General features: G+C 39.1%; 1 protein-coding gene across 8 annotated transcripts in view; it reads right to left on the bottom strand.

The window, feature by feature from the left end:
* Positions 1 to 336: 336 nt before the first annotated feature.
* Positions 337 to 14,470, bottom strand: part of RSF1 (remodeling and spacing factor 1) — a 61,761-nt gene continuing 47,627 nt past the window's right edge. For all 8 annotated transcript variants that reach the window (XM_062487468.1, XM_062487467.1, XM_062487469.1 and 5 more), the window contains 7 exons: positions 14,253 to 14,307; positions 12,806 to 12,912; positions 9,362 to 9,429; positions 8,061 to 8,268; positions 6,136 to 6,359; positions 4,008 to 4,199; positions 337 to 2,896 (listed from right to left, as the gene is read on the bottom strand). In XM_062487468.1, coding sequence (XP_062343452.1) covers positions 2,322 to 2,896; positions 4,008 to 4,199; positions 6,136 to 6,359; positions 8,061 to 8,268; positions 9,362 to 9,429; positions 12,806 to 12,912; positions 14,253 to 14,307 — 1,429 coding nt within the window. In that variant the 3' untranslated portion in view covers positions 337 to 2,321. The remainder of the gene's footprint in view (positions 2,897 to 4,007; positions 4,200 to 6,135; positions 6,360 to 8,060; positions 8,269 to 9,361; positions 9,430 to 12,805; positions 12,913 to 14,252; positions 14,308 to 14,470) is intronic.

Genomic DNA, 14,470 nt, shown 5'->3' on the forward strand with positions numbered 1-14,470 from the left:
AATGAGGAACCATCAATTCCAGAGAACTGATGGATGTGAATCAGTTTGCACTGCAAGTATTAAAAATGCTCAGCAGCTACTATAATGGACAAGTGAACCTTATGTTCTTACTTGTTCTAACACCTAAGTATATTAGAATTTAGAAGCACTATATTTATGCGTCACTTAAGCAAAGAAAAGCACTAGAGTAGCTTAAAATGCTACATGTGCTTTTAAATACTCATTCTACGCTTCTGTGGCTCTTCACTACCCCATTTTAATCACTTAACTGTTAATTGTTAACATCAGTAAGGTAGGAAAACAATCTTTGATGAAATTAAATTGTCATGTAGAGAGTAATTTCTCTTTGTTTTTAATCACAAGTTTGCTTATTTAGCACAGCAGATAATGAGCAAGTTCCATCTTCTTGCATCTTTCTGATCCTAGTTTTATAGCGTGGTATGTGCACTGCAAAAACGCAAACGAGTAAGAGTCACTGAGTGGTTCTGACAGACCTTGTGGAGAACAGAGGTGGGGAAACAAAACCAAGACTTTAAATGCCAGAAGGTAGTTAAATTTTGGATCTAGGTTTTCCAGAGAGGTATTTAATAAAGGCCTAATGCTGGTTTATTACAAGAAAACAGAAGTGCTCAATGACTGATTAGTAAATACAACATAATGGAAGGGAATCAGGTGGGGCAGGAAAGGAGAACTCACTCCTCAGTGGCAGCAGCAGTTTTGGTGCATCCATTGCCGGCAATGGACATAAACACCGGTCAAAAATCCAAATCTCAGAGCAAAAGGATTAATAGATGTGACCTTTTTGGATTTCAATGTTTGGCAGATCTGTTTGAGCTGTGTCCTATAACATGTAAAAATGCTACATCCTACATCTTAATCAGAGTAAAGAGAAAACTGAATGCTCTTGATGTGCCCCGTGTTGATTGGGTGGGGTTTTATTCTTCCATTGTCTTTTTTTCCCCTTGAATAAAAGTACGTATCACTTCATGCCTGCTCAAAAGTTGATGAGATATCTTGGAGTCAAGCGTTTTCTCTCAGAAACTCTGCCTTCTTGAAATCAGTTGGTCACATGACAGTTATTAAAATGTATTTTAAGAAAATTCTAACGGCCAAAGGCCAACAACTACATTCAAAACCTGCTAATACATCCAGGCAGATAAGTAAAACCAAAACAAAACACACACAAACCCCAAACAGGAAACCTCCAAAAGGAAAACTGTTCCATTTGTTTACTTCAATTTGAAGTAGATATTAAGGGCATGAATGGACCAGTCATGGTTTATTTGAAAATCCCTCCATCCTCTTATGCACTGTCATTCTGTGGTCAATGCCATTTGTACAAACACATTTTTGTTTGGAATACTCCAACCGGTGATGAAACTCACGTGGCCAGGCAGCGACCGCAGGGTTCTTTTGTCTGTAAAAGTTTGCAGTGCTTACAGACTCATTTGACATCCAGCTTACAGACTAACTTGACATCAGAATGTCCTCCCACTAGACACTGTGCATTGAAGGCCATCTGATGAACTGTGCATGAGATCACTTTAGAAATTCATGGCTAGAGTGTTTCGGCTGTCAAAAACTTCATTACAGTACACTTCACTGTACAAACACTTTAAAGGATGTTTATTAGGAAAGTCTGCAAGTCATAATGAATAGCAGAGTTCTTGCTTATGGTACCTTCTTGGCCTCTAATAATTCTGTTTGCCTCCGGTATTAAAATCAAACTGCTTCCATGAAGGTGATTACTAAAATGAGCTATGGTATGTTAACCTACAACTCACAAAATGCAACAGTACAGACATTAATTTTGCTTTTAACTGTCTGTTAAGTTGTAATCTAAGTTGTGAACATTTAAATATAATATATATCTCATATGAAAAAGCTAAAGCACAAGTGCTTCTGCACCACCCCCCTCCCGTCCCCCCCACCCCTTGAGCCAAACCCACCCAGTTCCGGTTTGGGCCCTGACTGATTTGGAATGCTTTCTTAGGCCACCCATTTCCACAAATCTGTATGCACTCAGGAAATATAAAGTCAAAAATATACAAATCTCTTGTTGTTATAAGGTTTTTGTGAGTGAAATTACCCAGGACCATGGACTTGGAAGGAGAAGGCAGGGTAAGAGAGGGAATTTACAGCAATTCATCTTCGAAGTTCAAAACTGGTCACTTCACAGAAAGACTGCAGGACTGGTGAAATTCTTGCTTCTAGAAAGTGATACTGTAGTGGAGAATTTTCTAGGAAAAATAAAACAGCTTTTAATAACTGGCCCGCTGGTATGAGCTACCGTGGAATAAATTAGCACAAAAATGGAAGTCTTATAACTGTTCACTGTTACAGACGTAATCAACAAGGTCAGTCACTCTCAAAAGTTCATCTTCATCTTCCTCCGGCCCTACCACTTCCTGCCCGCTCCCCGTCCCGTTGGGCGCCAGGCTGGCGCTGGCCGTGCTGTCCTTGGGGACCTGCGTCTTCTCGCTTGGTTTGCCAATCAAGTTCTCAATGGTTTTCCCTGGGCTTTGTCCATTGGTAGAAGGCAAGTCCACCAGGCTGTAGTCCAAAGGGCTCTCTACTTTCCCTACATTATCAAAGTCATCTTCGTCATCGCTCTCTATCCGGTAGCAGTGCTTCTTGGGGTTGTCTTGGGGGGCTTGTGCTGCTGGCAGCTTAACTGCAGGAGTGGGGGTTTCTGTGTCGTCGTTCGCGTTTTCGCAGGTATCTTCCTCATCGGTCTCGATTCGATTCAGGCGTTTGCGGACAGGCTTTCCTTCTTCCTCCTCATCCTCTCCTTCTTCCTCGGAATAGTCGTCTGTACTTCGCCGACGTTTTCGAATCAATCGCTTTGACTCCTTTGTGGATTCATCATCTTCGGAGTTCTTAGATGTGTAGCTCTCTGGAAGAGGCAGCAGACTTAGAGCCATTAGCAAATCTCAGTGAAACATTTATTTTTCATCTTTCACACTCATTGACAAGAGAGCTCTCTGAGCATACACATTTGTGTCTCCTTCCCCAGGTTCCCCAACCAAGCCAAGAGGCTTGCATTCCTTTTAATTTTTAAATAAGTTTCTAATGTAGCAAGTATCAACAATTTATGAATATTCTGTTTCCAATCTGGGGAGTACCAGAGGCTTTGGCAGTAAGTGTGTTCTCCGCCAAAACTGCTAACTCCATGCTGGGAATAATACAGAACTGCATTCTTCATCTCACAGTACGTGCTTTATTTGCACGACGACAGAAACTCAGAATGCAAATAACGGCTGCTCTATCATAAAACTCATGCATCTACACACACACACAAACCTGTACTATACCCCTGCCACCCCCAAATTATATATAACTTCTTACTGAGGCACTCAGGCTGTCAAGGATGGCTCATTTTCTGAGGAAGCCTCGTATCCATTGCAACCTGCACTGCTCAGCATTTGGAAAGCAAGACCCAAGGTCTGATAAGCCAGGCACCCACAGTCCAAAAGCCAAAGTCAGTGGCTGGCTTTGTAAAAGCTAATTAATTATCAATCACGAAGCAGACCAATCACTCATGGTGTGCCTGACATTACTGAGAGAGGCTTCGTCTGCACTTGGCACAGCTCCTTAAACAGGAGATGAAATGAGTCTGAACCACCAGCACATAGTCAGGGCACCAGAGACAATGCCCTTCCCCTTACATAGGACGATCTTTAGAGGCTCGTGGGATGCAGCTTTGTGACCTCTCAACAGAAAAATGGGGAAACAGTTGCATTAGTGCCAATTTTGGAATCCAAATACTCTATGTCAGGCATAGTAAATTCAGACCTGGAAGTCAGGATTAGGGGCAATGATAAATTTGAGAAGTGACTCAGTGCATCATAAAGTATCAGTGGGCTGCTTCAGAAGGAAAGAGTTTCTCAGAAACATCAAGGAACTCTAGAAAGACAATTCTCTGAAGTCTGAGAGTTATATAACTTTCCCTTCATGATAATGTTGACATACACCTGCTCCTGGAATTGCTGAACAGTTTATTTTACCTTCACTATCTGAAGTGGAGAGCCTGCGTTTATGAAGTCTTCTCAACTCCTTCCCATATCGGACACTTTTCTGTGAGCCATCACTTTCTGAATCTTCCTTATAATTAACTTGTCTCTTCTGATTCCGTCTTGATCTTCTCCTCCTAGTTTCCAGGTAATCATCATCACTGTAATCTGTGTAATCACCGCTCTCTGTATGAAACAAAACAGTGATGTGCATTATTCCTTCAAAGCAAAACTGCGTCACATAAAAAATTCAGGTAAGTTTTTTAATTCAGACAGTTTCCTTATGATGCTTCTGTTGCCTCATCTCTATTGGTGTCAAAGACATCTCTACAATTCCTGACAGTGGAAACAACCTTACTGAATTGGAGTTGACGGCACACGTTACCAGTGCCTCAGGAAAGTCTGTTCTGCTTTTAAAATTTAAATAAATTGTACTCTGCTAGAAGACTTTTAAGAACAGGTAGACAAAAAACAACTGACAAGATGAAACTCCAAGACCTGAGTTATATAAGTTAACAACAAAAATCAGTCTCACTCAATCATGGGTTTGCTTAAAACAGAAACCATACAGAAGAAACTTACCATCAATCACAGTTCTTCCTGCACCAGTCTACTGCAGCTAGTGTCTTCAAAAATTAAATTTATTTAGATCATTTGAAAATAGCCTCAAATCAACTTCAGCTGCTTTTCACTGAGCTATGCCAGAACAATTATCCCAAGATACATTTCTATAAAAGTCACACACTGTTCCTAAGTTAGTGATTGACATGAGTCACAGATCAAAGTGGCATCCTCTTTACTTCCTAAAATATTAGACAAAGAAACACAGCAAGTTGGCAAGAACAACCAGCTTCAGAACGAAATTCTGTCTCTGGAGACTGAAAATCAAGCCTCTTGCAGGGCACTTGATTTCCTTAGCTCAAAACAGGCTTTAAAGCAGGATCCTGATGGAATAATGAGGGTAAGGGAGAAACAGAAACACAGTTAAGATTATACTTTTAGATATATATGGAATGATACTGGAATCAGTTGATTTTATCACAGATGTGTGTCCACCAGGAAACAAACAGTTGCTCTTGTGCATTACAGAACAGATAAGCAATCTCTTTAAACTTCTGCCAGTATCTTCATTGATAAGAGCTTATGATCAGTGCAAAGATGCACTGAGGACAGGGAGACAACAATCACTCTAATCACTCATATCGCTGTCTTCATCTGTCCGTGCATGAACCTTCCTTTTGGAAATCAGCTTTCCAAAGCTACTTACTCCAACATGTTTCTCATCTACATTCTAGACAGACAGATGAAACACTGGAAAGATAACATACACTACAGTAAGTTAACACTCCAGTATAGTTAGAACCTTAAATTCACAGTAAGAGTGAGAAAAAATGAGTGCTCATGTACATGGCACTTTCTAGTCTGTGTCTCCAATGAAGCAGAAACAAGGACAGTCTTCAGAGAAAGATGCTGATCATTAAAAGGTTTATGAAGTGCACAGGTACTGTTCTCACACTTCAAACCATCCCAACAGAAAATTAGGTAGTTTAAGGACAAGTCGAATAAAGTGAATTATTACATTCTCCTGTGATGCAAGAGTGTTCAGTTACTAAAGATTTTAAGGATAATTTTATGAGAGAGAGATTCAAAGTATTATTCTTTGCTTACAAGCCTCCCAGAAAACACAGAGTACCCCACATCTGAAGTTTTCTTCCACAAAAGTGACGGAGAATGTTTCTTTCAGAATCTTTTTCATAGATCTTCTACTAGCTATAAAGATGCACACGTTTGTCTCCATCCTCTTTCCTATAATCATGTGCCAAACAGGAGCAGTATAGAGGTATAGAGCTGCAAATATCCACAGTGGTGGCCGCTAGAATTATAGTACAAGCATTAATTTAAATACATAATCACCTAGAAATGCCAAGAACCTAGTGCTCAACATCAGTTTCCTGAAAAATACTGACAGCAGAACAAGTAGCAAACTGCTTCACAGCAAAGATGACATCTGACTTGAACAAAGCAAGCAAACAAGTTAGTGTCATTCATGACAGAAAATCAGACTGCCATTCTCCCTCTCTCCAGAACAAAATATTTAAAATATCAGACTGCTTATACTGACCAGACTCTCTGCTCGAATCGTCCTCAGACTCTTCATCTTCATCATCTTCAGAGTATTTTTTTTTTACTGTTTTCCTTCGTAACCGCCTGCTTTGCCTCATGGGTCTGGAGAGGTGTCGCCTGGATATGCGGGCGCAGAACTCGGAGTCACTGTCCTCGTTTGACGGTGGGTCATCTTCACTTTCATCCACATTTTCCTCTGATACAACAAACTCATCCTGAGATCTACTCAAAGGAAAGCCCCAGACAACATAGATGAGTATCACAACCAAAGGACTGGCCTAGTACTTATATTTTACAACCAAGTGATAAGTATCATTTTACACAAAACAAAAGCACAGATCTTACAATGAGGAGCAAAGACTCAGAGAGAGCAAGCTGCCATCACTGACAAGAGGTTTCAGCTGTGTATTCAGCTCTACAGTGCATGACATTATACAGCAGATTTGAACAGCAGGTGGATATAAACAGTCTGTCAAACCAACACTGCAGGTGGCATTACCATAGGACAGATCCTAGAGTGCTCATATGGTTCACTGCAATGTAATGTCTGCACAGCAGTAACTGTGGAAGGAAAAGAAACGCCAACCATATTCTAGCAAAGGTGACCTTTCCTTCACAATCCCAGCACTGTCCTACACAATTTCTGATAATTAGAACATCATGTCTTAAAATAAAACCATGGGTCTAATGCAAAACATTCACCTCACAACCTTATAAACTTGTAACACTCCCATAATTTCAAAGGGAGCTGAGGCTTTTTTAAAAACCACTGAGCACTGAAGGTACACAGTCACTTGCATTTGGCTGCCAGCTGAATTTAAATTCCAGTCTAAGATCCAGAAGGTCCAAAGCAGAGGATGGAGTTGAAAAAGCATGAGCACACTTTTAACAGATCAATGCACTATTAATTCTGTGACATTTCCACAAGCTACACACATTGATTGGAAATTTTCAGCACATGTAGCTCAATTATTCAGGGTGCCACTGAAATGTCCTCAGTACAGTCACAGGTGAAAAACAAAGCTCAAAATTTGCATTTATCTTATATAGATTTTCCATACACTTAGTAAATTGACTCAGTGACTGGTACAAAGCTTTAAATGTTGCCAGTAAAGAGTCTACAGCCTCATGCTTGCTTTATTATGTTGCTTCATTGAGGCATAAAGTTAAACTAAAATTATCAAATTTTTTAACATCAGTAATTTCCCAGACTGAATTATGAGAAATTCTGTGGAAAGGGAGTTTCAGTCAGCCAGAGCAATGACATGCATTTGTTTTCTACAGTATAATCTGCTTCTTTGACTGTATTCAAACTCTACCGCCTACAGAGCGGCAATCAAGAACTAATTTCAGAATCTGCCTGTCAGGTTTTGTATGCTCTAAATAATGAAAATTTTCCTCTTCTAATTTCTAAATGACAATCAGACCAAAAAAAAATCCCACAAAATAGGTATTTTCAACTCTTATTATTGAAAGGAAACAACCAGCCTCATTTTAACTACATTTTTGTTAGAGATTTCTGCTCGACAGTCACATCAGGCAGAGACCTGAGCCCACCTCGCTCCTTCACTAACAGAAGCTTGTATGTAGTGAGGCCTCAAACATCACAGTAACATTTCCATATTGTATTAGGCTTAAAATATAGATTGGATGATGTCAGCACATGGATCCAGAGTCCAGTTTTTCCAGTACAATGATGTTCCCCTAGGCCAGAAGGACTCCATGGTAGGTGGTTTGGAACTGGATGATCTTTAAGGTCCCTTTCAACTCAAACCATTCTATCACTTTCTGACACTTACTGGCACTGTGCAGTGCCATTCCAGCACTGGGAACATGCTCCTTATGATCATTTCAGGGGCACTGCAGAGTTACAGAAGCCTGTACAGGTCAGTGACTTGTGGGGAGGTTAAATTGCTAACCTACCCATCGCTGATCTTGAATTCATCCTCACTCTCTTCTTCATCCATGTTACTGTCACTGTCCAAGTCATTTAGTCGCCGTCGTTTCTTGCGTCGTGCTGCAGCAGCCCTTTGTGGTCGCTTGTTTTCCTTCCTTTCTTCCTCTAGGATTGTGGAAATGTCTTTTCCACGGTGACCTGTGATATTTGACATGTCTTTGCCTCTACCAATGCCTGAATTCAGTGAAAGAAAAGGGAAACAATATCAAGTATATTTTTCTGTTTAACTTTCTACAGATCTTTCTTGCATGTGCCTAACTTCAGTTTATTTTTTGTCAAGCAGAATGTTTTCTTGCCAAGCAAGACTCTGTCCAGAGTCTTGCTCCTGACACACAGAGTCCAGCTGTGGTCACTTGGAAATATTGAGGCCCATGCAGAAGGCCATGGTTAAATGTCTGCATTCTGATGCTCAACCCCAACCCACATTATTACCACACCTGTGCCTTTTGAGAGGGCAATTACCAGAATATACACTACTGTAATGCTGAATATCCCTCTTGGGAGATGAAGGGTTTGAGTTGTGGTTTGGCCAAGAAGTAGAGTTTTTGAAAAGGTGCTTTAGTGTTGAGGTTTTGTTATGTTTACTATAATGGACTTTGTGCTACACATCCACAAACACACCATTTTCAGATTATCTGCGTACATCCATGAGCTTCTGAAACTGGTGTCTGGAGATGCCACAGGCCAAACAACTGAAGGACAATGTTTCATAGCTTGTTTTCTTCAGGCAAGTTAAGGTGATGCAAAAGCACAAATCCACCTCCATCCCTCAGATAGTACTGAAGATTGGTCCCATGTTGCCTTAACAGGCAACAAAGAACAGAATTTCAATTTATTCATGGTCAGCTGAGAAGTGCTAATAGAGCTGGATGAATATTTAGACAATCTGGTACACTCAGTCTTTAGATGGTCCAACTGCAGACCAGTTTGTGAGCCCTCTTTATATAGGGGACAAATGTCAATAGCACTGCTGCCAATTTCCCATCTCAAATCCAAAACTTACTCATTACATATATAAAAACCTGTACAGGCTGGATTTGACTATCAACTTTCACTAATTTTCTGACATCTTTTGGCAGCATGGGATGGCCATTCCTAAGGGAAATTATTTAGTTCACATCAAAAAATCCAGCAGTAAAAAAATCCCTGGCAAACTACAGAGTTTGAAGGGAGAGAATTATATGTATTGCTTCTCATATTAAAATAAATTTGCTCTCCATCTTCTTTTCACCATTGCAATGCAAAACAAGTAACATCAGAAACATACCTCCTCCATCAGCCTCCTTGATATCATCTTCAATTGCCTCATCAATTGCCTCATCAAATTCATCAAACCTAAAAATAACAGCTTCCATTTACCACTTTGAAGTGAACCTTAATTAAATTGTTACGAAAACATACCTCAGAATCTTCAGAAATTACACTGCACAGACAGTGGGCTGGATACATATTTAACTAAAATAACGGGGAAGAATTTTAAAAATTATTATTATTATTTATTATCAAAATTGTGTTCTTTATATCTCTTTGCTTGTGGATTATTTACCACTGCCTATCTTACTATTGAGTTACATGAACAGAAATCCCCTTCAATTTCACACAGCAGGCCTCTGAATTTAACAATATATAATCTGAAAGTTCTTTAAAGTTGTTTCAATAGCATTTTCACACAAAGTATTCATCATTTTTTCCACAACTTTTATGAGATGACATTAGCTCTACCAACCTTCAAAAAAGCCTGAGAATCATCTATCAAACTCAATGTCAAATTCTTTATTCTGTCCACATTTTCCTTCAGAACTGATTTCACATAGCTGCTTTCTACTCTTAAAGCTCACGATACTTTATGGATCTGCAACATTCTAAGCTGAACAGATAAAATAAAACACCAAGTACAAAGTTCCTTGAAAATCTACATAAGTAAGTTGTAATGCAATGTTACATAACTGAATAGGACAAACAAAAGCAAAGTCTTTGAGTGCGCTTATCCTGCAACAGCTTTAACAAAGCTGCATAAATTTCTGCACCCTGAGTTAACTCATTGAAAGACAACAGTAAACCGAAGAAAAGATACAATCCTTTCAACAGAGATTACCTCAGTTTGTTTCTTCAGTTATGAATTCAAATTCCATAAAAAAGGATTGTTGCCTTTCAAAAAAAATAGATGCCTTGAGCTTCAACATGCAGAAGTATAAATTTTATTAACTACATAGAAAAGATTTTTTATTTAGATGCTTCTACTTTTTTATAAAGTTAGTTTTTTGTACTTTTTTCAAATTCAGACAACTAACAACTGAACAATACATTCATTAAAAACTCCACTTCTCAGTCATGAAAGGAAGATTACACTTAATATTTACCTCAGTTTTCCATAGGAAACTCCAGCAGTACAAGAGAAAAATAAATCTAATACTTTACTCTGTATTCCAATAATAATACAAATTCCAATAATAAAACACTTTCTCCTTTAAAAATAAGGTAATGGACTTCTGCTATCCTTATATACCTTAGGAGCAACTGCATGCTACTCTTAAGGCAGCCTTACCTGATGCCTTGGGTTTTAGCTTTTATATTTTTCAGAATCTCTGCTGCTTAATGTGCAACTCTAAATCTTCATATTGGGTGTTAGTAAATTCTCTTCACAGGGTAGTTAGACAAAACAATTCCTTTCTAGCTAGAGAATCAAGGACAACTGCTACCCAAAAAGCATAAACAGTGGTGAGAGAATGAGGGCAAGCCAGGGGAATAAGACTTCATAGCCTGGGGCTGGGGTTGAATAATTGACCCCAATATGTAAATGAACCAAAACTTATAAAAGTGTAAAAACTCATGACTGGGCTCCATCTTGGATTTGATTTGTGTGTAGACCTGGCCAGGCTGTTGCACTGCCCAAGGTGTAGCCTTTCATTAAATACCTATTTTATTCCTTTTACTTTGTCTAGTCTCTGTTCCAGGTCAGCCTTTCCAGGCAACATAACCAGCAAAGAAATACCTCTGAAATTATTCCATCAGTAAGATTAGTTCCACATTACTCAAACACTGTTTTCCCTCCACAGAGCAAAAGAAACCCCTCTTTAAAATGTGAGAAATCACTTAATGCTTTCAAACCACTGCTAACAAATAACCTGAGCTCAGACACGAACTGACAGCTGCTTGTTCATCAGGTGTAATGGAACATAATTTCTTCTGCTGCTGCTTTATTCATGACACAGGTTTTTGCTAACTTGCTCACAAGAGGACTCAACAGATGGGTGATACAAAGGGATTACAGATCCTTTAGAGAACCAGGGTGCTCCACAATACAGATCTGTTTCCTAGTGGAATACGACTTTTAGCATTTACTTTCCCCAGCTGTCACAAGTCTCAGTGACACCAGTGGAACTTCACTGCAGACATAAAAATCTGACACACCAGTATGTGTAATGTTTTCACCAGCTCAAACTTATGTGTATGACGTACTTTGTAAGAAAGATTATCACTTTTTATCAGAAGGCTGATTTTTTCTGAAACATTACATTCAATAAAAATTTACTGTCATTGCACAACATGGGTCCTGCTGACGTCATGCCACACACACCCTACAGGCAAGGGTTTTTTTTCCCCTGGTCAGATGCTGACCGACCTGGCATTAACACAACAGCAGAACTATGTAGTCTTGCCTGTAGTACAACATTCCTTCCAGGAATGCTTAATTTCCCAAAGCAGCAATAGCATTTTCATTAGTGTGACTTCTGCTGCTCATTCAAAAAGTGACCAAAATCCAATAGGGAAGCAAAGTCACACTGAGTGTTCTGACCAGGCTGGAAAACCCAGCCTATACAAACACCATGCCTCTCCTCAGTAGCAAAACCACGATGAACATAAACTCAGTGATGATTACTACTGCAAAGTTTGCTATTCCAGTATTGGAATGTTATAATTTTTGATGATAAAAGTCTACATAGAGCAACTAACGGAAAGATAGAGGGGTTTTTTTAACATTCCTAATACATTCGGGACAAACCCCTACAATCTCTCAAGCAACCACATTCCCTTATAATCCCAAGGGCATTCTACTTGCCTGGTGGACTGAAGATGATACAGAGTGTCACAAGGTATTATTTAGAAAGCAGTTTATAAAAACAACTTGGTAATACACTGAGAACAAAAGTTGTTATTAAGATTGTGCTGAATTTTGAAAACCTTACTGACCTACTTTCAGAACGCAGAGTCTAAGTATCTCAGCACTTTCATTTACTAATGCAAGTTTGTCACAATTTCTCTAAAGAGCTGCATTTTTAGATGCACTAAGTGATAATTACATTGTAAGTTTCATTCCCTTTTCATGTAAGGTCTAAGGTGGGGAGGTGGAAGAGAGCAAGGAATCAAAGGCCTTTAGAAACAAGCAGAAGTCTCTCTTGCAAGAGAAAGGAGAGGTTTAATTCACCTGCTTTCACTCACTCCAGAAACTGCAATAGTAACAAAACCCTCTCCATTATTCCTGAACAAAAGAATATATACGTTTTCATTTTTTAATGCATCACCTCTTCACTATTCCACCTCATGCTCTCACAACCACCCACCATAACCAGTATTCAGAGGAAAGAACAAAGACACTTTTGTTGGGCTTCTCTGTTAACTGTAAAAGTTTACATGAGAAGTGGTAGGATGATTCAGAAAGGAAACATCAGTATGACTTTTGCTTTAGAAGCTATCTTAACAAGCTGCTGACCTGTAGCTTATGCACTTTCGGGTTCTGGTAGATCTCCTTTCAAGTTTCGATTTGGGCTTTTTGGAATCTTTCTTCTTTTCTTCCTGACCTTCAGGTATTTCTGGTTCCTGTTCAGATAAGACAGAAGTGTCAAAAAAAAGCTTTATCTCCACCCTCCCTTCACACTCATTATGACTGAATTCATAATATAGATTATTCATCCTGTCTAGAAAGCTCATATGCCGACACAGCTCATTGTAATATAGTACATATAGTGTAATGTAACTTGTAATACAGTGACGTATTGCAGCAGTTCAGGTGAATTTGCACATTTTGCCCTTACAGGCTACATAACTTTCCAAACACAAGAGTTTAAGGGTTCAGGCTATTGGATCATCGTGCTTATGCTGCAATGCTGAGATCATGCTTTGGGTGATAGTCCCAGGACTAGTAAATGTATCAGCTGAACAAACTGTGGCCACCACCTATACATACCAAGCATAGGGATACCTTTACACAATGCAATTTCAATTAAGTTTCATGCAGATTACTTTTATTATATTGTTTGCAAGGTTTTAATTCAAAAGTAAAATAAATGCCCCCAGACTGCATTTTACAAATATCTGCTGTCAGCCATAGAATCTTTTGCAAGTTTGTAAAATCTGTTATTGTTTTTCTGGTATTTAGAGACAGGGAAAAAAGCTTGCCTTGTTACAGCCAGCCAGAGTAGAAACTCTATGTTTAAAATGAATAAAAGTTTCATTTTAAACTGCAAAGAACAGATTATATAATTCCAGATGAAAGTGTTTGGCTAAGACTTCAAGAGACTTGCTTTAAAGTGTATTTAAGTGAGAAGAAGCTGCTCTTCATGTGAATAATAGCATTTTTCCTCTTTCCTCAAGAGAAACTGTACAAAAGCATCTGTTAATGAAACACTAAACATTTACAGTTTTTAATCCCGTGACCCTAACATCCTGAAGTTAAAGGCAAATGCTCATTGAAGGCAAATGCTATGCTGCCTAGAGATACTATATATTGCCTCTGAATCACAAGCCAGAAACATTTGTTTCCATCAGTTCCAAAGGACAGTCATGACAATTAGCTCGGATCTGGATAACTGCACAGCAAACACCAGAGTTAAATAACTGATTCCCACCTATATAAATTACTGAACATAGAGCACTCAACTGAAACCCCAACTGTAATGGGCAGGGAGGTAGTCCTGCAATCCCTCACTGGGAGAGGACTCTGTGTGGCATCAGGTGGCTCTAATAAACACCATAAAGCTCCCTTGGTTTCTCTGCTACATGCAGTCTAAAATGAAGGGTCTAGAATAATTTCTGATCTGCATATAGATTGATTTTTCTTTCCAAGATGCTAGTGGCACCTCTGACACAGCACTGAGAGACTTCTTCCCCGAGAAGTTTGGAAAATATAACAATAATACCACATAGACACACTAGCTTACCTGAGGTGGAATGATGTTCTCAATACTGATACCCACGTACACCAATCGCTCTTTTCTTGAGGAGAGAAAGGAAATGAAAATAAGCTTACAGAAAGTCTGCATATATCTAAAATAATGCTGTAATTAGCACCATTTGAAGCTCTTACTATATCACCGGGAAAAAACATCCCAAGAAGATGTTCCAAATGAAAAGTTATTGAAGTTGGGATTATGTGCCA

Source organism: Cinclus cinclus, chromosome 2 (genome assembly GCF_963662255.1).
Source record: "Cinclus cinclus chromosome 2, bCinCin1.1, whole genome shotgun sequence".
Taxonomy (NCBI): Eukaryota; Metazoa; Chordata; class Aves; order Passeriformes; family Cinclidae; genus Cinclus; species Cinclus cinclus.